Source organism: Oncorhynchus mykiss, chromosome 5 (assembly GCF_057628025.1).
Source record: "Oncorhynchus mykiss isolate SJ-2025 chromosome 5, ASM5762802v1, whole genome shotgun sequence".
Classification (NCBI taxonomy): domain Eukaryota; kingdom Metazoa; phylum Chordata; class Actinopteri; order Salmoniformes; family Salmonidae; genus Oncorhynchus; species Oncorhynchus mykiss.
This window is the reverse complement of record NC_143026.1, coordinates 16,324,129-16,349,496: the sequence shown is the minus strand read 5'-3', so window position 1 is coordinate 16,349,496 and position 25,368 is coordinate 16,324,129. Positions and strand designations below refer to the sequence as shown.

General features: G+C 46.9%; 1 protein-coding gene across 11 annotated transcripts in view; it reads left to right on the top strand.

The window, feature by feature from the left end:
- Positions 1-25,368, top strand: part of garnl3 (GTPase activating Rap/RanGAP domain like 3) — a 185,098-nt gene that overhangs the window by 124,812 nt on the left and 34,918 nt on the right. For 8 of the 11 annotated variants that reach the window (XM_090233947.1, XM_090233953.1, XM_090233955.1 and 5 more), the window contains exons 17-22: positions 1,172-1,246; positions 1,358-1,472; positions 2,391-2,417; positions 5,806-5,910; positions 17,973-18,089; positions 20,661-20,827. In XM_090233947.1, the coding sequence (XP_090090073.1) occupies positions 1,172-1,246; positions 1,358-1,472; positions 2,391-2,417; positions 5,806-5,910; positions 17,973-18,089; positions 20,661-20,827 (606 nt within the window). The remainder of the gene's footprint in view (positions 1-1,171; positions 1,247-1,357; positions 1,473-2,390; positions 2,418-5,805; positions 5,911-17,972; positions 18,090-20,660; positions 20,828-25,368) is intronic. The other 3 variants (XM_090233950.1, XM_090233956.1, XM_090233951.1) reach the window with 1 other exon arrangement.

Here is a 25,368-nt window from a genome sequence, read left to right as displayed (position 1 = left end):
TTGGTTGGGTCGTGTTTCGGAGGACGCACGGCTCTCAACCTTCGCCTCTCCTGAGTCTGTACGGGAAGTTGCAGCGATGAGACAAGACTGTAACTACCAATAGGAAAACACGAAATTGGGGAGAATTTTTTTTTTATAATCAAATCAAATCAAAGTTTATTTGTCATGTGCACCGAATACAACAGTGAAATGTTTACTTACAGGCTCTAACCAACAGTGCAAAAAGGGTATTAGGTGAACAATAGGTAAGTAAAGAAATAAAACAGCAGTAAAAAGACAGGCTATATACAGTAGCGAGGCTATAAAAGTAGCGAGGCTACATACAGACACCGGTTAGTCAGGCTGATTGAGGTAGTAAGTACATGTAGATATGGTTAAAGTGACTGTGCATATATGATGAACAGAGAGTAGCAGTAGCGTAAAAGAGGGGTTGGCGGGTGGTGCGACACAATGCAGATATCCCGGTTAGCCACTGTGCGGGAGCACTGGTTGGTCGGCCCAATTGAGGTAGCATGTACATGAATGTATAGTTAAAGTGACAATGCATATATGATAAACAGAGAGTAGCAGCAGGTGATACTGTAGGTGATGACTTTGTTATAGAAGGTTTGGGAATCACTTTCTTTTAGGTGGTTGTAGAATTTAGCGGCTCTTTTCTGGATTTTGATAATTAGCGGGTATCGGCCTAATTCTCCTCTGCATGCATTATTTGATGTTTTACACTGTACATGGAGGATATTTTTGCAGAAAAATGATTCTGCATGGGGAGTCTCAATTTGGTGTTTGTCCCATTTTGTGAATTCTTGGTTGGTGAGCGGACCCCAGACCTCACAACCATAAAGGGCAATGGGTTCTATAACTGATTCAAGTATTTTTTGCCAGATCCTAATTGGTATGTCAAATTTTATGTTCCTTTTGATGGCATAAAATGCCATCTCTCTCTCTTTATCTCTCTCTCTATTTATCTCTCTGTCTGTCTGTCTGTCTGTCTCTCTCTCTCTCTTTCATTTTCTCTCTCCCTCTATTTCTCATTCTCTCTCTCACCTCTCTTTCTCTCTTTCATTTTCTCTCTCTCTCTATTTCTCTTTCTCTCTCTCTATTTCTCTCTCTATATATATATATCTTACACACACACTCACACAGTCACTTAGACTCTCTCCCTGTTGTCCAGGCACTAAAGCTGAAGACCATCGTCAGAGGAGACGCCCCAACCAGTCTGGTCACTACAGGCCTGTGTAGAAAAGAGGTGATTTGACTGAACCATCCATACTGTAGCATGCCATACCATACAGGCCTGTTGTTATACCTGTTGTGTTTTCCTTGCATCCTCATAATTGTGAGCGTGTGTGTGTTACAGCCGTGGGAGTCCCAGTCATTCTGCAGTACGTTTCCCTATGAGACAGTGTGTGCTGACTCCTGGGGTCAGTCTCTGCTGGTCGCCACGGAAGCAGCAGGGGTCATGATGATAGATGGTGAGGTCATCACACACACACACACACACTTTGAGGATTTAAAATGGAAGTGCTTTATGAATAAAGTGGATTATGTTTTATTATCACTGTCCTATGCATTATTCAATTATCACTTAGCCATGAATATCAATCAATCAATCAAATGTATTTATAAAGCCCTTTTTACATCAGCCGATGTCATGAACTGCTGTACAGAAACCCTGCCTAAAACCCCAAACAGCAAGCAATGCAGATGTAGAAGCATGGTGGCTAGGAAGCATGGTGGCTAAAAACTCCCTAGAAAGGCAGGAACCTAAGAAGAACCCTAGAGGGTGGCCAGTCCTCTTCTGGCTGTGCCGGGTGGAGATTATAACAGAACATGGCCAAGATGTTCAAATGTTCATAGATGATCAGCAGGGTCAGATAATAATAATCACAGTGGTTGTAGAGGGTGCAACAGGTCAGCACCTCAGGAGTAAATGTCAGTTGACTTTTCATAGCTGATCATTCAGAGTTAGAGACAGCAGGTGCGGTAGAGAGAGTCGAAAACAGCAGGTCTGGGACAGGTTGCACATCCGGTGAACAGGTCAGGGACAAGGTAGCACATCCGGTGAACAGGTCTGGGACAGGTAGCACATCCGGTGAACAGGTCAGGGACAAGGTAGCACGTCCGGTGAACAGATCAGGGACAAGGTAGCACGTCCGGTGAACAGATCAGGGACAAGGTAGCACGTCCGGTGAACAGATCAGGGACAAGGTAGCACGTCCGGTGAACAGATCAGGGACAAGGTAGCACGTCCGGTGAACAGGTCAGGGTTCCATAGCCGCAGGGAGAACAGTTGAAACTGGAGCAGCAGCGATGTCAATTATTCAATCAGCATTGATGTAATTGTAATCTGAAAGTCAAATTCTTACTGTTATAATGTCCCTATATTTCAGCTGTTGATCCACTTCTTTCAAACCCAGGTGAGTGTAACACACTCAACTCTCCCCATTCAGTGCTACATCACCTTTCAGCCAACTATATCAGCCAATGGTTTCATTATTGCAGCAACAATATCAGTGTTTGTAATAACAGTTGGTAAGACCCACTAATAATACTGGCTGGTGCTGAATAGCCAACAGAGAAATTACTATGGTGTTCTGTTGTGTTGTGTTTGTAGATAACAGGTCCTGTCCACAGTGCAGGTGTTTGATAAGACTATTATGGTGTTGTGTTTGTAGATAACAGGTCCTGTCCACAGTGCAGGTGTTTGATAAGACTATTATGGTGTTGTGTTTGTAGATAACAGGTCCTGTCCACAGTGCAGGTGGTTTGATAAGACTATTATGGTGTTGTGTTTGTAGATAACAGGTCCTGTCCACAGTGCAGGTGTGTGATAAGACTATTATGGTGTTGTGTTTGTAGATAACAGGTCCTGTCCACAGTGCAGGTGTTTGATAAGACTATTATGGTGTTGTGTTGTGTTTGTAGATAACAGGTCCTGTCCACAGTGCAGGTGTGTGATAAGACTATTATGGTGTTGTGTTGTGTTTGTAGATAACAGGTCCTGTCCACAGTGCAGGTGTGTGATAAGACTATTATGGTGTGGTGTTGTGTTTGTAGATAACAGGTCCTGTCCACAGTGCAGGTGTTTGATAAGACTATTATGGTGTTGTGTTTGTAGATAACAGGTCCTGTCCACAGTGCAGGTGTGTGATAAGACTATTATGGTGTTGTGTTTGTAGATAACAGGTCCTGTCCACAGTGCAGGTGTGTGATAAGACTATTATGGTGTTGTGTTGTGTTTGTAGATAACAGGTCCTGTCCACAGTGCAGGTGTGTGATAAGACTATTATGGTGTTGTGTTTGTAGATAACAGGTCCTGTCCACAGTGCAGGTGTGTGATAAGACTATTATGGTGTTGTGTTTGTAGATAACAGGTCCTGTCCACAGTGCAGGTGTGTGATAAGACTATTATGGTGTTGTGTTTGTACATAACAGGTCCTGTCCACAGTGCAGGTGTGTGATAAGACTATTATGGTGTTGTGTTGTGTTTGTAGATAACAGGTCCTGTCCACAGTGCAGGTGTGTGATAAGACTATTATGGTGTTGTGTTTGTAGATAACAGGTCCTGTCCACAGTGCAGGTGTGTGATAAGACTATTATGGTGTTGTGTTTGTAGATAACAGGTCCTGTCCACAGTGCAGGTGTTTGATAAGACTATTATGGTGTTGTGTTTGTAGATAACAGGTCCTGTCCACAGTGCAGGTGTGTGATAAGACTATTATGGTGTGGTGTTGTGTTTGTAGATAACAGGTCCTGTCCACAGTGCAGGTGTGTGATAAGACTATTATGGTGTTGTGTTTGTAGATAACAGGTCCTGTCCACAGTGCAGGTGTGTGATAAGACTATTATGGTGTTGTGTTTGTAGATAACAGGTCCTGTCCACAGTGCAGGTGTGTGATAAGACTATTATGGTGTTGTGTTTGTAGATAACAGGTCCTGTCCACAGTGCAGGTGGTTTGATAAGACTATTATGGTGTGGTGTTGTGTTTGTAGATAACAGGTCCTGTCCACAGTGCAGGTGTGTGAAAAGACTATTATGGTGTTGTGTTTGTAGATAACAGGTCCTGTCCACAGTGCAGGTGTGTGATAAGACTATTATGGTGTTGTGTTTGTAGATAACAGGTCCTGTCCACAGTGCAGGTGTTTGATAAGACTATTATGGTGTTGTGTTTGTAGATAACAGGTCCTGTCCACAGTGCAGGTGTTTGATAAGACTATTATGGTGTTGTGTTTGTAGATAACAGGTCCTGTCCACAGTGCAGGTGTTTGATAAGACTATTATGGTGTTGTGTTTGTAGATAACAGGTCCTGTCCACAGTGCAGGTGGTTTGATAAGACTATTATGGTGTTGTGTTTGTAGATAACAGGTCCTGTCCACAGTGCAGGTGTTTGATAAGACTATTATGGTGTGGTGTTGTGTTTGTAGATAACAGGTCCTGTCCACAGTGCAGGTGTGTGATAAGACTATTATGGTGTTGTGTTTGTAGATAACAGGTCCTGTCCACAGTGCAGGTGTGTGATAAGACTATTATGGTGTTGTGTTTGTAGATAACAGGTCCTGTCCACAGTGCAGGTGTGTGATAAGACTATTATGGTGTTGTGTTTGTAGATAACAGGTCCTGTCCACAGTGCAGGTGTTTGATAAGACTATTATGGTGTTGTGTTTGTAGATAACAGGTCCTGTCCACAGTGCAGGTGTGTGATAAGACTATTATGGTGTTGTGTTTGTAGATAACAGGTCCTGTCCACAGTGCAGGTGTGTGATAAGACTATTATGGTGTGGTGTTGTGTTTGTAGATAACAGGTCCTGTCCACAGTGCAGGTGTTTGATAAGACTATTATGGTGTTGTGTTTGTAGATAACAGGTCCTGTCCACAGTGCAGGTGTGTGATAAGACTATTATGGTGTTGTGTTTGTAGATAACAGGTCCTGTCCACAGTGCAGGTGTTTGATAAGACTATTATGGTGTGGTGTTGTGTTTGTAGATAACAGGTCCTGTCCACAGTGCAGGTGTTTGATAAGACTATTATGGTGTTGTGTTTGTAGATAACAGGTCCTGTCCACAGTGCAGGTGTGTGATAAGACTATTATGGTGTGGTGTTGTGTTTGTAGATAACAGGTCCTGTCCACAGTGCAGGTGTTTGATAAGACTATTATGGTGTTGTGTTTGTAGATAACAGGTCCTGTCCACAGTGCAGGTGTGTGATAAGACTATTATGGTGTGGTGTTGTGTTTGTAGATAACAGGTCCTGTCCACAGTGCAGGTGGTTTGATAAGACTATTATGGTGTTGTGTTTGTAGATAACAGGTCCTGTCCACAGTGCAGGTGTGTGATAAGACTATTATGGTGTGGTGTTGTGTTTGTAGATAACAGGTCCTGTCCACAGTGCAGGTGTTTGATAAGACTATTATGGTGTTGTGTTTGTAGATAACAGGTCCTGTCCACAGTGCAGGTGTTTGATAAGACTATTATGGTGTTGTGTTTGTAGATAACAGGTCCTGTCCACAGTGCAGGTGGTTTGATAAGACTATTATGGTGTTGTGTTTGTAGATAACAGGTCCTGTCCACAGTGCAGGTGTGTGATAAGACTATTATGGTGTTGTGTTTGTAGATAACAGGTCCTGTCCACAGTGCAGGTGTGTGATAAGACTATTATGGTGTTGTGTTGTGTTTGTAGATAACAGGTCCTGTCCACAGTGCAGGTGTTTGATAAGACTATTATGGTGTTGTGTTTGTAGATAACAGGTCCTGTCCACAGTGCAGGTGTGTGATAAGACTATTATGGTGTTGTGTTGTGTTTGTAGATGCCCAGGTCCTGCCCCCAGTGCAGGTGTTTGATAAGACTATGGTGGTGAAACAGATACACGTTGTAGAGCCTCAGGACCTACTCATCACCAGGGCTGACAAAGGTGGGTACTATCCTTAGTTAGACTGAGCAGCTTTCCTCCATACTGTCTTTCATTTCATTTCTACTCTTTCTCCATTCCTACATACTGTCTTTCATTTCATTTCTACTGTTTCTCCATTCCTCCATACTGTCTTTCATTTCATTTCTACTGTTTCTCCATTCCTCCATACTGTCTTTCATTTAATTTCTACTCTTTCTCCATTCCTACATACTGTCTTTCATTTCATTTCTACTCTTTCTCCATTCCTACATACTGTCTTTCATTTCATTTCTACTGTTTCTCCATTCCTCCATACTGTCTTTCATTTCATTTCTACTGTTTCTCCATTCCTCCATACTGTCTTTCATTTCATTTCTACTCTTTCTCCATTCCTCCATACTGTCTTTCATTTCATTTCTACTGTTTCTCCATTCCTCCATACTGTCTTTCATTTCATTTCTACTGTTTCTCCATTCCTCCATACTGTCTTTCATTTCATTTCTACTCTTTCTCCATTCCTCCATACTGTCTTTCATTTCATTTCTACTGTTTCTCCATTCCTACATACTGTCTTTCATTTCATTTCTACTGTTTCTCCATTCCTACATACTGTCTTTCATTTCATTTCTACTGTTTCTCCATTCCTACATACTGTCTTTCATTTCATTTCTACTGTTTCTCCATTCCTCCATACTGTCTTTCATTTCATTTCTACTGTTTCTCCATTCCTACATACTGTCTTTCATTTAATTTCTACTGTTTCTCCATTCCTACATACTGTCTTTCATTTCATTTCTACTGTTTCTCCATTCCTCCATACTGTCTTTCATTTCATTTCTACTGTTTCTCCATACTGTCTTTCATTTCATTTCTACTGTTTCTCCATTCCTACATATCTGTCTCCCTCTCTATTTTCATCTGCTTCCTCCTCTTTCTCTCCCTCACCTTCTCTGTCTCCTGTTCTATGTCCCTTCTTTAATTTAGCTCCCGCCCACTCCTACCCACCTTTCTTAACCCCCTCTCTCTATTTCATACCTCCATCCCTCCCTCTCTCTCCCTCCTCTTCTCCCTACCTCCATCCCTCCCTCTCTTTCTCCCTACCTCCATCCCTCCCTCTCTCCCTCCCTCTCTTTCTCCCTACCTCCATCCCTCCCTCTTTCTTCTCCCTACCTCCATCCCTCCCTCTCTCTCCTTCTTTCTCCCCCCACCCCCCTCCCTCCCTCTCTCTCCCTCTCTTTCTCCCTACTCCCTCATCCTTCCCTCTCTTCTCCCTACCTCCATCCCTCCCTCTTTCCCTCTCTTTCTCCCTACCTCCATCCCTCCCTCCCTCTCTCTCCCTCTCTTTCTCCCTACCTCCATCCCCCCCTCTCTTTCTCCCACCCCTCATCCCTCCCTCTCTTTCTCCCTACCTCCATCCCTCCCTCTTCTCTTCTCCCTACCTCCATCCCTCCCTCTCTCTCCTCTCTTTCTCCCTACCTCCATCCCTCCCTCTCTTTCTCCCTACCTCCATCCCTCCCTCTCTCTCCCTCTCTTTCTCCCTACCTCCATCCCTCCCTCTCTTTCTCCCTACGTCCATCCCTCCCTCTCTCCCTTTCTTTCCTACCTCCATCCCTCCCTCTCTCTCCCTCTCTTTCTCCCTACCTCCATCCCTCCCTCTCTTTCTCTCACCTCATCTCTCTCTCTCTCCCTTCTTTCTCCCTACTTCCATCCCTCCCTCTCTTTCTCCCTACCTCTATCCCTCCCTCTCTCTCCCTCTCTTTCTCCCTACCTCCATCCCTCCCTCTCTCTCTCTCCCTCTCTTTCTCCCTACCTCCATCCCTCCCTCTCTTTCTCCCTACCTCCATCCCTCCCTCTCTCTCCCTCTCTTTCTCTACCTCCATCCCTCCCTCTCTCTCCCTCTCTTTCTCCCTACCTCCATCCCTCCCTCTCTTTCTCCCTACCCCCTCCATCCCTCCCTCTCTCTCCCTCTCTTTCTCCCTACCTCCATCCCTCCCTCTCTCTCCCTCTCTTTCTCCCTACCTCCACCCCTCCTCTCTTTCTCCCTGACCCCCTCATCCCTCCCTCTCTCTCCCTCTCTTACTCCCTACCTCCATCCCTCCCTCCCTCTCTCTCCCTCTCTTTCTCCCTACCTCCATCCCTCCCTCTCTTTCTCACTACCTCCATCCCTCCCTCTCTCTCCCTCTCTTTCTCCCTACCTCCATCCCTCCCTCTCTTTCTCCCTACCCCTCATCCCTCCCTCTCTCTCCCTCTCTTTCTCCCTACCTCCATCCTTCCCTCTCTTTCTCCCTACCTCCATCCCTCCCTCTCTCTCCCTCTCTTTCTCCCTACATCCATCCCTCCCTCTCTTTCTCCCTACGTCCATCCCTCCCTCTCTCTCCCTCTCTTTTTCCCTACCTCCATCCCTCCCTCTCTCTCCCTCTCTTTCTCCCTACCTCCATCCCTCCCTCTCTTTCTCTCTACCTCTATCCCTCCCTCTCTCTCCCTCTCTTTCTCCCTACTTCCATCCCTCCCTCTCTTTCTCCCTACCTCTATCCCTCTCCCTCTCTCTCCCTCTCTTTTCCCACCCCTCATCTCTCTCCCTCTCTCTCTCCCTCTCTTTCTCCCTACCTCCATCCCTCCTCCTTCTTTCTCCTAACTCCATCCCTCCCTCTCTCTCCCTCTCTTTCTCTCTACCTCCATCCCTCCCTCTCTCTCCCTCTCTTTCTCCCTACCTCCATCCCTCCCTCTCTTTCTCCCTACCTCCATCCCTCCCTCTCTCTCCCTCTCTTTCCCACCCCTCATCCCTCCCTCTCTCTCCCTCTCTTTCTCCCTACCTCCACCCCTCCCTCTCTTTCTCCCTACCTCCATCCCTCCCTCTCTCCTCCCTCTCTGCACTTCCTACCCCCTCATCCCTCCCTCTCTTTCTCTACTACCTCCATCCCTCCCTCCTTCCCTCCCTACCTCCATCCCTCCCTCTCTTTCTCCCTACCTCCATCCCTCCCTCTCTCTCCCTCTTCTTTCTCCCTACCTCCATTCCTCCCTCTCTCTCCCTCTCTTTCTCCCTACCTCCACCCCCTCCCTCTCTCTCCCTCTCTTCTCCTACTCCTCTATCCCTCCCTCTCTCTCCCTCTCTTTCTCCCTACCTCCATCCCTCCCTCTCTCTCCCTCTCTTTTCCTACCTCCATCCTCGCTCTTCTCCCTACCTCCATCCCTCTCCCTCTCTCTCCCTCTCTTTCTCCCTACCTCCATCCCTCCCTCTCTCTCCCTCTCTTTCTCCCTACCTCCACCCCTCCCTCTCTCCCTACCTCCATCCCTCCCTCCTCTCTCCCTCTCTTTCTCCCTACCTCCATCCCTCCCTCTCTTTCTCCCTACCTCCATCCCTCCCTCTCTCTCCCTCTCTTTCTCCCTACCGCCATCTCTCTCTCTCTCTCTCTCTCTCCCTCCCTCCCTCCCTCCCTCCCTACCTCCCTACCTCCATCCCTCCCTCTCTTTCTCCCTACCTCCATCCCTCCCTCTCTCCCTTCTTCTCCCTACCTCCATCCCTCCCTCTCTCTCCCTCTCTTTCTCCCTACCTCCACCCCTCCCTCTCTTTCTCCCTACCTCCATCCCTCCCTCTCTCTCCCTCTCTTTCTCCCTACCTCCATCCCTCCCTCTCTTTCTCCCTACCTCCCTCCCTCTCTCTCTCCCTTCTTCTTCCCTACCTCCATCCCTCCCTCTCTTTCTCCCTACCTCCATCCCTCCCTCTCTCTCCCTCTTTCTCTCTCCCTACCTCCATCCATCCCTCCCTCCTCTCTCTCCCTCTCTTTCTCCCTACCTCCATCCCTCCCTCTCCATCCCTCTTCTCCCTACCTCCATCCATCCCTCTCTTTCTCCCTACCTCCATCCCTCCCTCTCTCTCCCTCTCTTTCTCCCCCCACCCCCTCCATCCCTCCCTCTCTCCCTCTCTTTCTCCCTACCTCCATCCCTTCCTCTCTCTCCCTCTCTTTCTCCTTACCTCCCTCTTTCTCCCTCTCTTTCTCCCTACCTCCATTCCTCCCTCTCTCTCTCTCCTCTCTTTCTCCCTACCTCCATCCCTCCCTCTCTCTCCCTCTCTTTCTCCCTACCTCCATTCCTCCCTCCTCCTCTTCTCCCTCTCTTTCTCCCTACCTCCATCCCTCCCTCTCTCTTCCCCACCCCCTCCACCCCCTCCCTCTCTCTCCCTCTCTTACTCCATACCTCCATCCCTCCCTCTCTTTCTCACTACCTCCATCCCTCCCTCCCTCTCTCTCCCTCTCTTCCCCACCCCCTCTCACCCCCCTCCCTCTCTTTCTCCCTACCTCCATCCCTCCCTCTCTCTCCCTCTCTTTCTCCCTACCTCCACTCCTCCCTCTCTCTCCCTCTCTTTCTCCCTACCTCCCTCCCTCTCTCTCCCTCTCTTTCTCCCTACCTCCATCCCTCCCTCTCTCTCCCTCTCTTTCTCCCTACCTCCATCCCTCCCTCTCTCTCCCTCTCTTTCTCCCTACCTCCATCCCTCCCTCTCTCTCCCCTCTCTTTCTCCCTACCTCCATCCCTCCCTCTCTCTCCCTCTCTTCCCCACCCCCCGCATCCCCTTCCGTCCTTCTCCTACCTCCTTCATCCCTCCCTCTCTCTCCCTCTCTTTCTCCCTACCTCCATCCCTCCCTCTCTCTCCCTCTCTTTCTCTCTACCTCCACCCCTCCCTCTTCTTTCTCCCTACCTCCATCCCTCCTTCCTCCCTCCCTCCTCTCTCCCTACCTCCATCCCTCCCTCTCTTTCTCCCTACCTCCATCCCTCCCTCCCTCTCTCTCCCTCTCTTTCTCCCGCACACCTCCATCCCTCCCTCTCTTTCTCCTTACCTCCATCCCTCCCTCTCTCTCTCCCTCTCTTTCTCCCTACCTCCATCCCTCTCTCTCTCTCTTCCTCCTCCCTCCCTCCCTCCCTACCTCCCTACCTCCATCCCTCCCTCTCTTTCTCCCTACCTCCATCCCTCCCTCTCTCTCCCTCTCTTTCTCCCTACCTCCATCCCTCCCTCTCTCTCCCTCTCTTTCTCCATACCTCCATCCCTCCCTCTCTCCCTCCTCTTTCTCCCTACCTCCATCCCTCCCTCTCTCTCCCTCTCTTTCTCCCTACCTCCTCCACCCCTCCCTCTCTTTCTCCCTACCTCCATCCCTCCCTCCCTCTCTCCCTCTCTTTCTCCCTACCTCCCTCTTTCCTCCTCTTTCTCCCTACCTCCATCCCTCCCTCTCTCTCCCTCTTCTCTTCCTCCCTACCTCCATCACTGCCTCTCTCTCCCTCTTCTCTCTTTCTCCCTACATCCATCCATCCCTCACTCTCTCTCCCTCTCTTTCTCCCTACCTCCATCCCTCCCTCTCTCTCTCTCTCTTTATCCCTACCTCCATCCCTCCCTCTCTCTCCCTCTCTTTCTCCCTACCTCCATCCCTCCCTCTCTTTCTCCCTACCTCCATCCCTCCCTCTCTTTCTCCATCCCTCCCTCTCTCTCTCTCCCTCTCTTTCTCCCTACCCCATCCCTCCCTCTCCCTCCCTCTCTTTCTCCCTACCTCCATCCCTCCCTCTCTCTCCCTCTCTTTCTCCGTACCTCATCTCTCTCCCTCTCTCTCCCTCCTTTCCTCCCTACCTCCATCCCTCCCTCTCTCTCCCTCTCTTTCTCCCTACCTCCATCCATCCCTCCCTCTCTCTCTCTCCCTCTCTTTCTCCCTACCCCCTCCATCCCTCCTCCCTCTCCCTCCCTCCCTCCCTACCTCCCTACCTCCCTCCCTCCATACTCCATCCCTCCCTCTCTCTCCCTCTCTTTCTCCCTACCTCCATCCCTCCCTACTCCCTCCACCCCCTCCCTCTCTCTCCCTCCCCTCTCTCTGTACTCCCACTCCCTCCCTCTCTCTCCCTCCTTTCTTTCTCCCTGACCCCCTCACATCCCTCCCTCTCTCTCCCTCTCTTTCTCCCTACCTCCATCCCTCCCTCTCCCTCCCTCTCTTTCTCCCTACTCCCCCTCCCTCCATACCTCCATCCCTCCCTCTCTCTCCCTCTCTTTCTCCCTACCTCCATCCCTCCCTCTCTCTCCCTCTCTTTCTCCCTACCTCCATCCCTCCCTCTCTCTCCCTCTCTTTCTCCCTACCTCCATCCATCCCTCCCTCTCTCTCTCCCTCTCTTTCTCCCTACCTCCATCCCTCCCTCTCTTCTCCCTACCTCCATCCCGCCCTCCCTCCCTCTCTTTCTCCCTACCTCCATCCCTCCCTCTCTCTCCCTCTCTTTCTCCCTACCTCCATCCTCTCCTCTCTCTCTCTCTTTCTCCCTACCTCCATCCCTCCCTCTCTCTCCCTCTCTTTTCCTACCTCCATCCCTCCCTCTCTTTCTCCCTACCTCCATCCCTCCCTCTCTCTCTCCTCTCTTTCTCCCTACCTCCATCCCTCTCTCTCTCTCTCCTCCCTCCTTCCTCCCTACCTCCATCCTTCCCTCTCTCTCTCCCCTCTCCTCCCTCTCTTTCTCCCTACCTCCATCCCTCCCTCTCTCTCTCCCTCTCTTTCTCCCTACCTCCATCCCTCCTCTCTCTCTCTCCCTCTCTTTCTCCCTACCTCCATCCCTCCCGCTCTCTCTCTCTCTCTTTCTCCCTACCTCCATCCCTCCCTCTCTCTCTCTCCCTCTCTTTCTCCCTACCTCCATCCCTCCCTCTCTCTCTCCCTCTTTCTCCTACCTCCATCCCTCTCTCTCCCTCCCTCCCTCCCTCCCTACCTCCATCCCTCTCTCTCTCTCTCTCCCTCTTTCTCCCTACCTCCATCCCTCCCGCTCTCTCTCTCTCTCTTTCTCCCTACCTCCATCCCTCCCTCTCTCTCTCTCCCTCTCTTTCTCCCTACCTCCATCCCTCCCTCTCTCTCTCTCCCTCTCTCCCTACCTCCATCCCTCTCTCTCTCTCCCTCCCTCCCTCCCTCCCTCCCATCCCTCTCTGTCCCTCCCTCCCTACCTCCCTACCTCATCCCTCCTCTCCTTTCTCCCTACCTCCATCCTCCCTCTCTCTCCCTCTCTTTCTCCCTACCTCCATCCCTCCCTCTTTCTCCCTCTCTTTCTCCCTCTGTCCGTCCCTCCCTCTCTCTCCCTCTCTTTCTCCCTACCTCCATCCCTCTCTCCATCCCTCTCTCTCTCTCTCTCTCTCTCTCTCTCTCTCTACCTCCATCCCTCCCTCTCTCTCCCTCTCTTTCTCCCTACCTCCATCCCTCCCTCTCTCTCTCCCTCTCTTTCTCCCTACCTCCATCCCTCCCTCTCTCTCCCTCTCTTTCTCCCTACCTCCATCCCTCCCTCTCTCTCCCTCTCTTTCTCCCTACCTCCATCCCTCCCTCTCTCTCTCCCTCTCTTTCACCCTACCTCCCTCTCTCTCTCTCTCTCTCTTTCTCTCTCTCTCCCTCTCTCTCTCTCTTTCTTCCTCCCTCCATCCCCCTCCATCTCTTTCTCTTTCTCACTACCTCCATCCCTCTCCTTGTGTATTTTAGGGTGTTTACTTGTGTCTCAGTCACTCTAGCGAACACATTGATCTCCCTTTGTGGTCTGAGGGGGCTGACCTATACACATCCTCCCCCTGTAGACTGCTGTGTGTGTGTGTGTGTGTGTGTGTGTGTGTGTGTGTGTGTGTGTGTGTGTGTGTGTGTGTGTGTGTGTCCGGCAGGACCAGGTTCTGGGTTGACCTATTGAGAGGGAGAAAGAACACACAGAGAGAGAGGGAGAAAGAACACACAGAGAGAGGGAGAAAGAACACACAGAGAGAGGGAGAAAGAACACAGAGAGAGAGGGAGAAAGAACACATAGAGAGAAGGAGAAAGAACAGAGAGAGAGGGAGAAAGAACACAGAGAGAGAGAGAGGGAGAAAGAACACAGAGAGAGAGGGAGAAAGAACACAGAGAGAGAGAGGGAGAAAGGATACAGAGAGAGAGGGAGAAAGAACACAGAGAGAGAGGGAGAAAGAACACATAGAGAGAAGGAGAAAGAACAGAGAGAGAGGGAGAAAGAACACAGAGAGAGAGAGAGGGAGAAAGAACACAGAGAGAGAGGGAGAAAGAACACAGAGAGAGAGAGGGAGAAAGGATACAGAGAGAGAGGGAGAAAGAACACAGAGAGAGAGGGAGAAAGAACACAGAGAGGGAGAAAGAACACAGAGAGAGAGAGAGGGAGAAAGAACAGAGAGAGAGGGCGAAAGAACACAGAGAGAGAGAGGGAGAAAGAACACAGAGGGAGAAAGAACACAGAGAGAGAGAGAGGGAGAAAGAACACACAGAGAGAGGGAGAAAGAACAGAGATAGAGAGGGAGAAATAACACACAGAGAGAGGGAGAAAGAACAGAGAGAGAGAGGGAGAAAGAACACAGAGAGAGAGGGAGAAAGAACACAGAGAGAGAGGGAGAAAGAACACAGAGAGAGAGAGGGAGAAAGAACACAGAGGGAGAAAGAACACAGAGAGAGAGGGAGAAAGAACACAGAGAGAGAGGGAGAAAGAACAGAGAGAGGGAGAAAGAACACAGAGGGAGAAAGAACACAGAGCGGTAGAAAGAACACAGAGAGAGAGGGAGAAAGAACACAGAGAGAGAGAGGGAGAAAGAACACAGAGAGAGAGGGAGAAAGAACACAGAGAGAGAGGGAGAAAGAACACAGAGAGAGAGAGGGAGAAAGAACACAGAGAGAGAGAGGGAGAAAGAACACAGAGAGAGAGAGGGAGAAAGAACACAGAGAGAGAGAGAGGGAGAAAGAACACAGAGAGGGAGAAAGAACACAGAGAGAGAGAGAGAGGGAGAAAGAACAGAGAGAGGGAGAAAGAACAGAGAGAGAGAGAGGGAGAAAGAACACAGAGGGAGAAAGAACACAGAGAGAGAGAGAGGGAGAAAGAACACACAGAGAGAGGGAGAAAGAACAGAGAGAGAGAGGGAGAAAGAACACACAGAGAGAGGGAGAAAGAACAGAGAGAGAGGGAGAAAGAACACAGATAGAGAGGGAGAAAGAACATAGAGAGAGAGAGGGAGAAAGAACACACAGAGAGAGAGGGAGAAAGAACACACAGAGAGAGAGGGAGAAAGAACACACAGAGAGAGGGAGAAAGAACAGAGAGAGAGGGAGAAAGAACACAGAGGGAGAAAGAACACAGAGAGAGAGGGAGAAAGAACACAGAGAGAGAGAGGGAGAAAGAACACAGAGAGAGAGGGAGAAAGAACACAGAGAGAGAGAGGGAGAAAGAACACAGAGAGAGAGGGAGAAAGAACACACAGAGAGAGAGGGAGAAAGAACACACAGAGAGAGAGGGAGAAAGAACACAGAGAGAGAGAGGGAGAAAGAACAGAGAGAGAGAGGGAGAAAGAACACAGAGAGAGAGAGGGAGAAAGAACACAGAGAGAGAGAGGGAGAAAGAACACAGAGAGAGAGAGCGAGAAAGAACACAGAGAGAGAGAGGGAGAAATAACACAGAGAGAGAGGGAGAAAGAACACAGAGAGAGAGGGAGAAAGAACACAGAGAGAGAGGGAGAAAGAACACAGAGAGAGGGAGAAAGAACACAGAGGGGGAAATAACACAGAGAGGGAGAAAGAACACAGAGAGAGAGGGAGAAAGAACACAGAGAGAGAGAGGGAGAAAGAACACAGAGAGAGAGGGAGAAAGAACAGAGAGAGAGGGAGAAAGAACACAGAGAGAGAGGGAGAAAGAACACAGAGAGAGAGAGGGAGAAAGAACACAGAGAGAGAGGGAGAAAGAACACACAGAGAGAGAGGGAGAAAGAACACAGAGAGAGAGAGGGAGAAAGAACACAGAGAGAGAGGGAGAAAGAACACACAGAGAGAGAGGGAGAAAGAACACAGAGAAGGAGAGGGAGAAAGAACACAGAGAGAGAGAGCGAGAAAGAACACAGAGAGAGAGAGAGGGAGAAAGAACACAGAGAGAGAGGGAGAAAGAACACACAGAGAGAGGGAGAAACAACACAGAGAGAGAGGGAGAAAGAACACAGAGAGAGGGAGAAAGAACACAGAGAGAGGGAGAAAGAACACAGAGGGGGAAAGAACACAGAGAGGAAGAAAGAACACAGAGAGAGAGGGAGAAAGAACAGAGAGAGAGGGAGAAAGAACACAGAGAGAGAGGGAGAAAGAACAGAGAGAGAGAGAGGGAGAAAGAACACAGAGAGAGAGGGAGAAAGAACACACAGAGAGAGAGGGAGAAAGAACACAGAGAGACAGAGGGAGAAAGAACACAGAGAGAGAGGGAGAAAGAACACAGAGAGAGAGGGAGAAAGAACACAGAGAGAGAGAGGGAGAAAGAACACAGAGAGAGAGGGAGAAAGAACACAGAGGGAGAAAGAACACAGAGAGGGAGAAAGAACACAGAGAGGGAGAAAGAACACAGAGAGAGAGGGAGAAAGAACACAGATAGAGAGGGAGAAAGAACACAGAGAGAGAGGGAGAAAGAACACAGAGAGAGAGGGAGAAAGAACACAGATAGAGAGGGAGAAAGAACACAGAGAGAGGGAGAAAGAACACAGAGAGAGGGAGAAAGAACACAGAGGGGGAAAGAACACAGAGAGGAAGAAAGAACACAGAGAGAGAGGGAGAAAGAACAGAGAGAGAGGGAGAAAGAACACAGAGAGAGAGGGAGAAAGAACACAGAGAGAGAGAGGGAGAAAGAACACAGAGAGAGAGGGAGAAAGAACACACAGAGAGAGAGGGGGAAAGAACACAGAGAGACAGAGGGAGAAAGAACACAGAGAGAGAGGGAGAAAGAACACAGAGAGAGAGGGAGAAAGAACACAGAGAGAGAGAGGGAGAAAGAACACAGAGAGAGAGGGAGAAAGAACACAGAGGGAGAAAGAACACAGAGAGGGAGAAAGAACACAGAGAGGGAGAAAGAACACAGAGAGAGAGGGAGAAAGAACACAGATAGAGAGGGAGAAAGAACACAGAGAGAGAGGGAGAAAGAACACAGAGAGAGAGGGAGAAAGAACACAGATAGAGAGGGAGAAAGAACACAGAGAGAGGGAGAAAGAACACAGAGAGAGAGGGAGAAATAACACAGAGAGAGGGACAAATATGAAGGAAGCAAGTGAAAGAGAGAAACAGACGGACACACACAGAGACAGTCACATAGACAGACAGAACAGAAGAAATGGTCATGCCAATGCAGCTTGTTTGAATTTAAATGAACCTTTTGCAAGACATTCTATTTCAGATGACATATAGCACCAATCACACATGCTAGTCTTGTATCTTCATACATTCTAATTCATGCACCATAATAGTGACAGACAGAACTCACTAAATTGTGACTGAGCATCTCTTTAAATTAGCTGCTACCAGTGTTTGGATTCCATAGAGATTTAGTTAAGCCTATTTTAATCTCACACAACATGTTGTGACAATATTCCAAGATTGCTTTCTGTTAAAGGACCAGTGCAGTAAAAAATAAATACAGATTTCCATGTGTTTTATATTATATTGAAACTATCACTGGAAAAGTATGATTTTTTTATCAGTGCTATTTCCTGATAGTTGCTGGTTGGTTTGCATATGTGGGAGAGTCGGCATTCCATTGTGACATCACCATGCAGTAAATTGGTTAATAGACCAATAACAAAGTGAGTTCCAAACCTCTCGGCCAATAACAGCTAGATCTCAGTTTCCCCCTCCCTACTCAGACCCATCCAGACAGTCTTAGCAAAAATCTTGCTTGATAAATAGTTTTTTTGCCAACAAGTCTATTACATTAAGGTACCCAGAAATAATATGATGTTGAAATAAAAACGGCTACATTTGGCCTTTAACATGCTACGTGTCAGAACACAGGTGGTTTGTGGGTGGATACAGACTACAGGTTACCTACAGCGGAACACTATTACAGAAACATGGAAAACAGAACAACATTTATAAAAAATGTATTAAATGTCCAATCTGGAATATTTGCATATTTATAACATTTTGATTTCATGGTCTGTCAGGCCACAGCTGTGTTTATTCATTTGAAGCTGGTTACATTTCTCAATCGCTATCCTTCGTTTTTACATCTCAGGGCTACTTTTGGGCTGAAACACAAACCCCAGATTAGCTTCAATGAGGATGTTTTGTTGTGTTGTTTCCCAGGGAAGGATGCGCGTCTCTATGTGTTCAGACTGAGCATGCTCAAGAGAGGCTTGGAGGAGAGGCAGCTGGTTCGCACCAAGTGTGACAGCCGAGAGAACAAACTGGAAAAGACCAAAGGTTCACACACACACACACACACACACACAGGGGTGTCATGCACCCATTATTTTGGAGGGGGCACAAAGTATGTGAGGATCGGGTGGGGGTGGTCCATCTGAGAATTTTTCAAACATCTGAAAAAACTTGTTCCTGCAATCTAGAGGCATAATCACTATGCCTAATTCTACGTGACAAGAAGAAAAAACGATATCGAAGCATAATCTCTTTATCTGTTCAATTGTCATTTTAATTAATGATGCACATTGATTCTTTAAGAACATTTATGCCTTAGTACAACTGCCACACTGGTATCATAACCCAAGAATTCAAGCAATGTTTGTATTTTGTAAAGTCTAGCAACCTTGCCAGCACACATGTCAGCTAAGCTAGTTGGACAAACTGCTCTATATAGGAACATACAGGACCATGACAAACTGCTCTATATAGAAACATACAGGACCATGACACACTGCTCTATATAGGAACATACAGGACCATGACAAACTGCTCTATATAGGAACATACAAACTGCTCTATATAGGACCATGACACTGCTCTATATAGGAACATACAAACTGCTCTATATAGGACCATGACACACTGCTCTATATAGGAACATACAAACTGCTCTATATAGGAACATACAGGACCATGACACACTGCTCTATATAGGAACATAAAGGACCATGACAAACTGCTCTATATAGGAACATACAGGACCATGACAAACTGCTCTATATAGGAACATACAGGACCATGACAAACTGCTCTATATAGGAACATACAGGACCATGACAAACTGCTCTATATAGGAACATACAAACTGCTCTATATAGGAACATACAAACTGCTCTATATAGGAACATACAGGACCATGACAAACTGCTCTAAATAGGAACATACAGGACCATGACAAACTGCTCTATATAGGAACATACAGGACCATGACAAACTGCTCTATATAGGAACATACAAACTGCTCTATATAGGAACATACAAACTGCTCTATATAGGAACATACAGGACCATGACAAACTGCTCTATATAGGAACATACAGGACCATGACAAACTGCTCTATATAGGAACATACAGGACCATGACAAACTGCTCTATATAGGAACATACAGGACCATGACAAACTGCTCTATATAGGAACATACAAACTGCTCTATATAGGAACATACAGGACCATGACAAACTGCTCTATATAGGAACATACAGGACCATGACAAACTGCTCTATATAGGAACATACAGGACCTTCAGAAAGTATTCACTCTCCTTGACTTGTTCCACATTTTGTTTTTACAACCTTAATTTAAAATGGATTCAATTTTAATTTTGTGTCACTGCCCTACACACAATACCCCATAATGTCAAAGTGGAATTATGTTTTTAGACATTTTTACAAATGAATTAAAACTGAAAATATGCAATGCCTTGAGTCAATAAGTATTCTATCCTTTGTTATGACAAGCCTAAATAAGTTCAGGAGTAAAGATTTGTTTAACAAGTCATAATAAGTTGCATAGACTCACTCTGTGTGCAAGTATAGTGTCACTTGAAACCCTCTCTGTAGCAGAGGGGAGTAGCAGAGGAAGGGATGGCAGAGGGAGGGATATCAGAGGATAGATGGCAGAGGGAGGGATAGCAGAGGGAAGGTAGGAGAGGGAGGGATAGCAGAGGGAGGGATAGCAGGCGGAAGGTAGGAGAGGGAGGGATGGCAGAGGGAGGGATAGCAGAGGAAGGATGGCAGAGGGAGGGATAGCAGAGGGAAGGATAGCAGAGGGAGGGATAGCAGAGGGGGGATAGCAGAGGGAGGGTAGCAGAGGGAGGGATAGCAGAGGGAGGGATAGCAGAGGGAGGGATAGCAGAGGGAGGGATAGCAGAGGGAGGGTAGCAGAGGGAGGGATAGCAGAGAGAGGGATAGCAGAGGGAGGGTAGCAGAGGGAGGGTAGCAGAGGGAGGGATAGCAGAGGGAGGGATAGCAGAGGCAGATAGCAGAGGGAAGGATAGCAGCAGCACTCAAAGAGGAATGTGCTCAGAGTAATAGTAATAATAGTAATAATTTGCTCAGAGTAATATAAATAATAGTAATAAGAGTAATAATAATACTAATAGTAATAACAGTAATAATAATACTAATAGTAATAACAGTAATAATAATACTAGTAGTAATAACAGTAATAATAATACTAATAGTAATAACAGTAATAATAATACTAATAGTAATAACAGTAATAATAATACTAGTAGTAATAATAGTAATAATAATACTAATAGTAATAACAGTAATAATAATACTAATAGTAATAACAGTAATGGTAATAATAATAATAGTAATAATAGTAATAATAATACTAATAGTAATAACAGTAATAATAATACTAGTAGTAATAACAGTAATGGTAATAATAATAATAGTAATAATAGTAATAGTAGTAATAATTCCATTGCTCTATTGCTAACCACTCAAACATATCTTCCCCTCTCTTTTTCTCTCTCACACACCTTTATCCTCTCTCTCTCCTCTTTTCCTCTGCCTTTTCTCTTCCACTCTCTCCACCTCCCCTTTCCTCTCTGTCCCAGGGTGTCACCTATACTCCATCAACACCCACCATGGGTCAGAGTTGAGGATCGTGGCGGCCATCAGGAATAAGCTCCTCCTCATCACCAGGAAACAGCCCCGCCTCGACGGCCCAGGCACTCTCGCTGCTGCAACCCACTCGCCCGTGGACCAGTTCCAGTACATACGGGTGAGAGAAGCTGTACACACGAGTGGACACATACAGACTCGCACAGTTTAATCGCACACAGAAGCACACACAACACTTACACATTTTTGGGGGGAATTATTGAATGAGTTCAACAAGTCAATAATCAGTATACCTTCCAAGTAAAATACAATCTAATTTTATTTGTCACATGCGCCAAACACAACTGTAAACTTTACCGTGAAATGCTTACTTAACAAACCTTTCCCAATGAAAAGAAAATTGTAACACAAGAAGGATTTAAATAAAATACACAAGAATGGAGCTATATACAGGGAGTACCAGTACCAGATCAATGTGGAGCTATATACAGGGAGTACCAGTACCAGATCAATGTGGAGCTATATACAGGGAGTACCAGTTCAATGTGGAGCTATATACAGGGAGTACCAGTACCAGATCAATGTGGAGCTATATACAGGGAGTACCAGTACCAGATCAATGTGGAGCTATATACAGGGAGCACCAGTACCAGATCAATGTGGAGCTATATACAGGGAGTACCAGGTCAATGTGGAGCTATATACAGGGAGTACCAGTACCAGATCAATGTGGAGCTATATACAGGGAGTACCAGTACCAGATCAATGTGGAGCTATATACAGGGAGTACCAGTACCAGATCAATGTGGAGCTATATACAGGGAGTACCAGTACCAGATCAATGTGGAGCTATATACAGGGAGTACCAGTACCAGATCAATGTGGAGCTATATACAGGGAGCACCAGTACCAGATCAATGTGGAGCTATATACAGGGAGTACCAGTACCAGATCAATGTGGAGCTATATACAGGGAGTACCAGTACCAGATCAATGTGGAGCTATATACAGGGAGCACCAGTACCAGATCAATGTGGAGCTATATACAGGGAGTACCAGGTCAATGTGGAGCTATATACAGGGAGTACCAGTACCAGATCAATGTGGAGCTATATACAGGGAGTACCAGTACCAGATCAATGTGGAGCTATATACAGGGAGTACCAGGTCAATGTGGAGCTATATACAGGGAGTACCAGTACCAGATCAATGTGGAGCTATATACAGGGAGTACCAGTACCAGATCAATGTGGAGCTATATACAGGGAGTACCAGTACCAGATCAATGTGGAGCTATATACAGGGAGTACCAGTACCAGATCAATGTGGAGCTATATACAGGGAGCACCAGTACCAGATCAATGTGGAGCTATATACAGGGAGCACCAGTACCAGATCAATGTGGAGCTATATACAGGGAGTACCAGGTCAATGTGGAGCTATATACAGGGAGTACCAGTACCAGATCAATGTGGAGCTATATACAGGGAGTACCAGTACCAGATCAATGTGGAGCTATATACAGGGAGTACCAGTACCAGATCAATGTGGAGCTATATACAGGGAGCACCAGTACCAGATCAATGTGGAGCTATATACAGGGAGTACCAGTACCAGATCAATGTGGAGCTATATACAGGGAGTACCAGTACCAGATCAATGTGGAGCTATATACAGGGAGCACCAGTACCAGATCAATGTGGAGCTATATACAGGGAGTACCAGGTCAATGTGGAGCTATATACAGGGGGTACCAGTACCATATCAATGTGGAGCTATATACAGGGAGTACAAGGTCAATGTGGAGCTATATACAGGGAGTACCAGTACCAGATCAATGTGGAGCTATATACAGGGAGTACCAGTACCAGATCAATGTGGAGCTATATACAGGGAGTACCAGTACCAGATCAATGTGGAGCTATATACAGGGAGTACCAGTACCAGATCAATGTGGAGCTATATACAGGGAGTACCAGTACCAGATCAATGTGGAGCTATATACAGGGAGTACCAGGTCAATGTGGAGCTATATACAGGGAGTACCAGTACCAGATCAATGTGGAGCTATATACAGGGAGTACCAGTACCAGATCAATGTGGAGCTATATACAGGGAGTACCAGTACCAGATCTAGTTACTAGGCATCAGGATAGATAATAATAAGGTATTTGAGGTAGGTATGTACATGAAGGCAGGATAAAGTAAACAGGGAGTACCAGGTCAATGTGGAGCTATATACAGGGAGTACCAGTACCAGATCAATGTGGAGCTATATACAGGGAGTCCCAGTACCAGATCAATGTGGAGCTATATACAGGGAGTACCAGGTCAATGTGGAGCTATATACAGGGAGCACCAGTGCCAGATCAATGTGGAGCTATATACAGGGAGTACCAGTACCAGATCAATGTGGAGTACCAGATCAATGTGGAGCTATATACAGGGAGTACCAGATCAATGTGGAGTACCAGATCAATGTGGAGCTATATACAGGGAGTACCAGATCAATGTGGAGCGATATACAGGGAGTACCAGATCAATGTGGAGCTATATACAGGGGGTACCAGTACCATATCAATGTGGAGCTATATACAGGGAGTACCAGGTCAATGTGGAGCTATATACAGGGAGTACCAGTACCAGATCAATGTGGAGCTATATGCATTGAGTACCAGTACCAGATCAATGTGAGGCTATATACAGGGAGTACCAGGTCAATGTGGAGCTATATACAGGGAGCACCAGTACCAGATCAATGTGGAGCTATATACAGGGAGTACCAGGTCAATGTGGAGCTATATACAGGGGGTACCAGTACCATATCAATGTGGAGCTATATACAGGGAGTACCAGGTCAATGTGGAGCTATATACAGGGAGTACCAGTACCAGATCAATGTGGAGCTATATACAGGGAGTACCAGTACCAGATCAATGTGGAGCTATATACAGGGAGTACCAGTACCAGATCAATGTGGAGCTATATACAGGGAGTACCAGTTCAATGTGGAGCTATATACAGGGAGTACCAGTACCAGATCAATGTGGAGCTATATACAGGGAGTACCAGTACCAGATCAATGTGGAGCTATATACAGGGAGCACCAGTACCAGATCAATGTGGAGCTATATACAGGGAGTACCAGGTCAATGTGGAGCTATATACAGGGAGTACCAGTACCAGATCAATGTGGAGCTATATACAGGGAGTACCAGTACCAGATCAATGTGGAGCTATATACAGGGAGTACCAGTACCAGATCAATGTGGAGCTATATACAGGGAGTACCAGTACCAGATCAATGTGGAGCTATATACAGGGAGTACCAGTACCAGATCAATGTGGAGCTATATACAGGGAGCACCAGTACCAGATCAATGTGGAGCTATATACAGGGAGTACCAGTACCAGATCAATGTGGAGCTATATACAGGGAGTACCAGTACCAGATCAATGTGGAGCTATATACAGGGAGCACCAGTACCAGATCAATGTGGAGCTATATACAGGGAGTACCAGGTCAATGTGGAGCTATATACAGGGAGTACCAGTACCAGATCAATGTGGAGCTATATACAGGGAGTACCAGTACCAGATCAATGTGGAGCTATATACAGGGAGTACCAGGTCAATGTGGAGCTATATACAGGGAGTACCAGTACCAGATCAATGTGGAGCTATATACAGGGAGTACCAGTACCAGATCAATGTGGAGCTATATACAGGGAGTACCAGTACCAGATCAATGTGGAGCTATATACAGGGAGTACCAGTACCAGATCAATGTGGAGCTATATACAGGGAGCACCAGTACCAGATCAATGTGGAGCTATATACAGGGAGCACCAGTACCAGATCAATGTGGAGCTATATACAGGGAGTACCAGGTCAATGTGGAGCTATATACAGGGAGTACCAGTACCAGATCAATGTGGAGCTATATACAGGGAGTACCAGTACCAGATCAATGTGGAGCTATATACAGGGAGTACCAGTACCAGATCAATGTGGAGCTATATACAGGGAGCACCAGTACCAGATCAATGTGGAGCTATATACAGGGAGTACCAGTACCAGATCAATGTGGAGCTATATACAGGGAGTACCAGTACCAGATCAATGTGGAGCTATATACAGGGAGCACCAGTACCAGATCAATGTGGAGCTATATACAGGGAGTACCAGGTCAATGTGGAGCTATATACAGGGGGTACCAGTACCATATCAATGTGGAGCTATATACAGGGAGTACAAGGTCAATGTGGAGCTATATACAGGGAGTACCAGTACCAGATCAATGTGGAGCTATATACAGGGAGTACCAGTACCAGATCAATGTGGAGCTATATACAGGGAGTACCAGTACCAGATCAATGTGGAGCTATATACAGGGAGTACCAGTACCAGATCAATGTGGAGCTATATACAGGGAGTACCAGTACCAGATCAATGTGGAGCTATATACAGGGAGTACCAGGTCAATGTGGAGCTATATACAGGGAGTACCAGTACCAGATCAATGTGGAGCTATATACAGGGAGTACCAGTACCAGATCAATGTGGAGCTATATACAGGGAGTACCAGTACCAGATCTAGTTACTAGGCATCAGGATAGATAATAATAAGGTATTTGAGGTAGGTATGTACATGAAGGCAGGATAAAGTAAACAGGGAGTACCAGGTCAATGTGGAGCTAT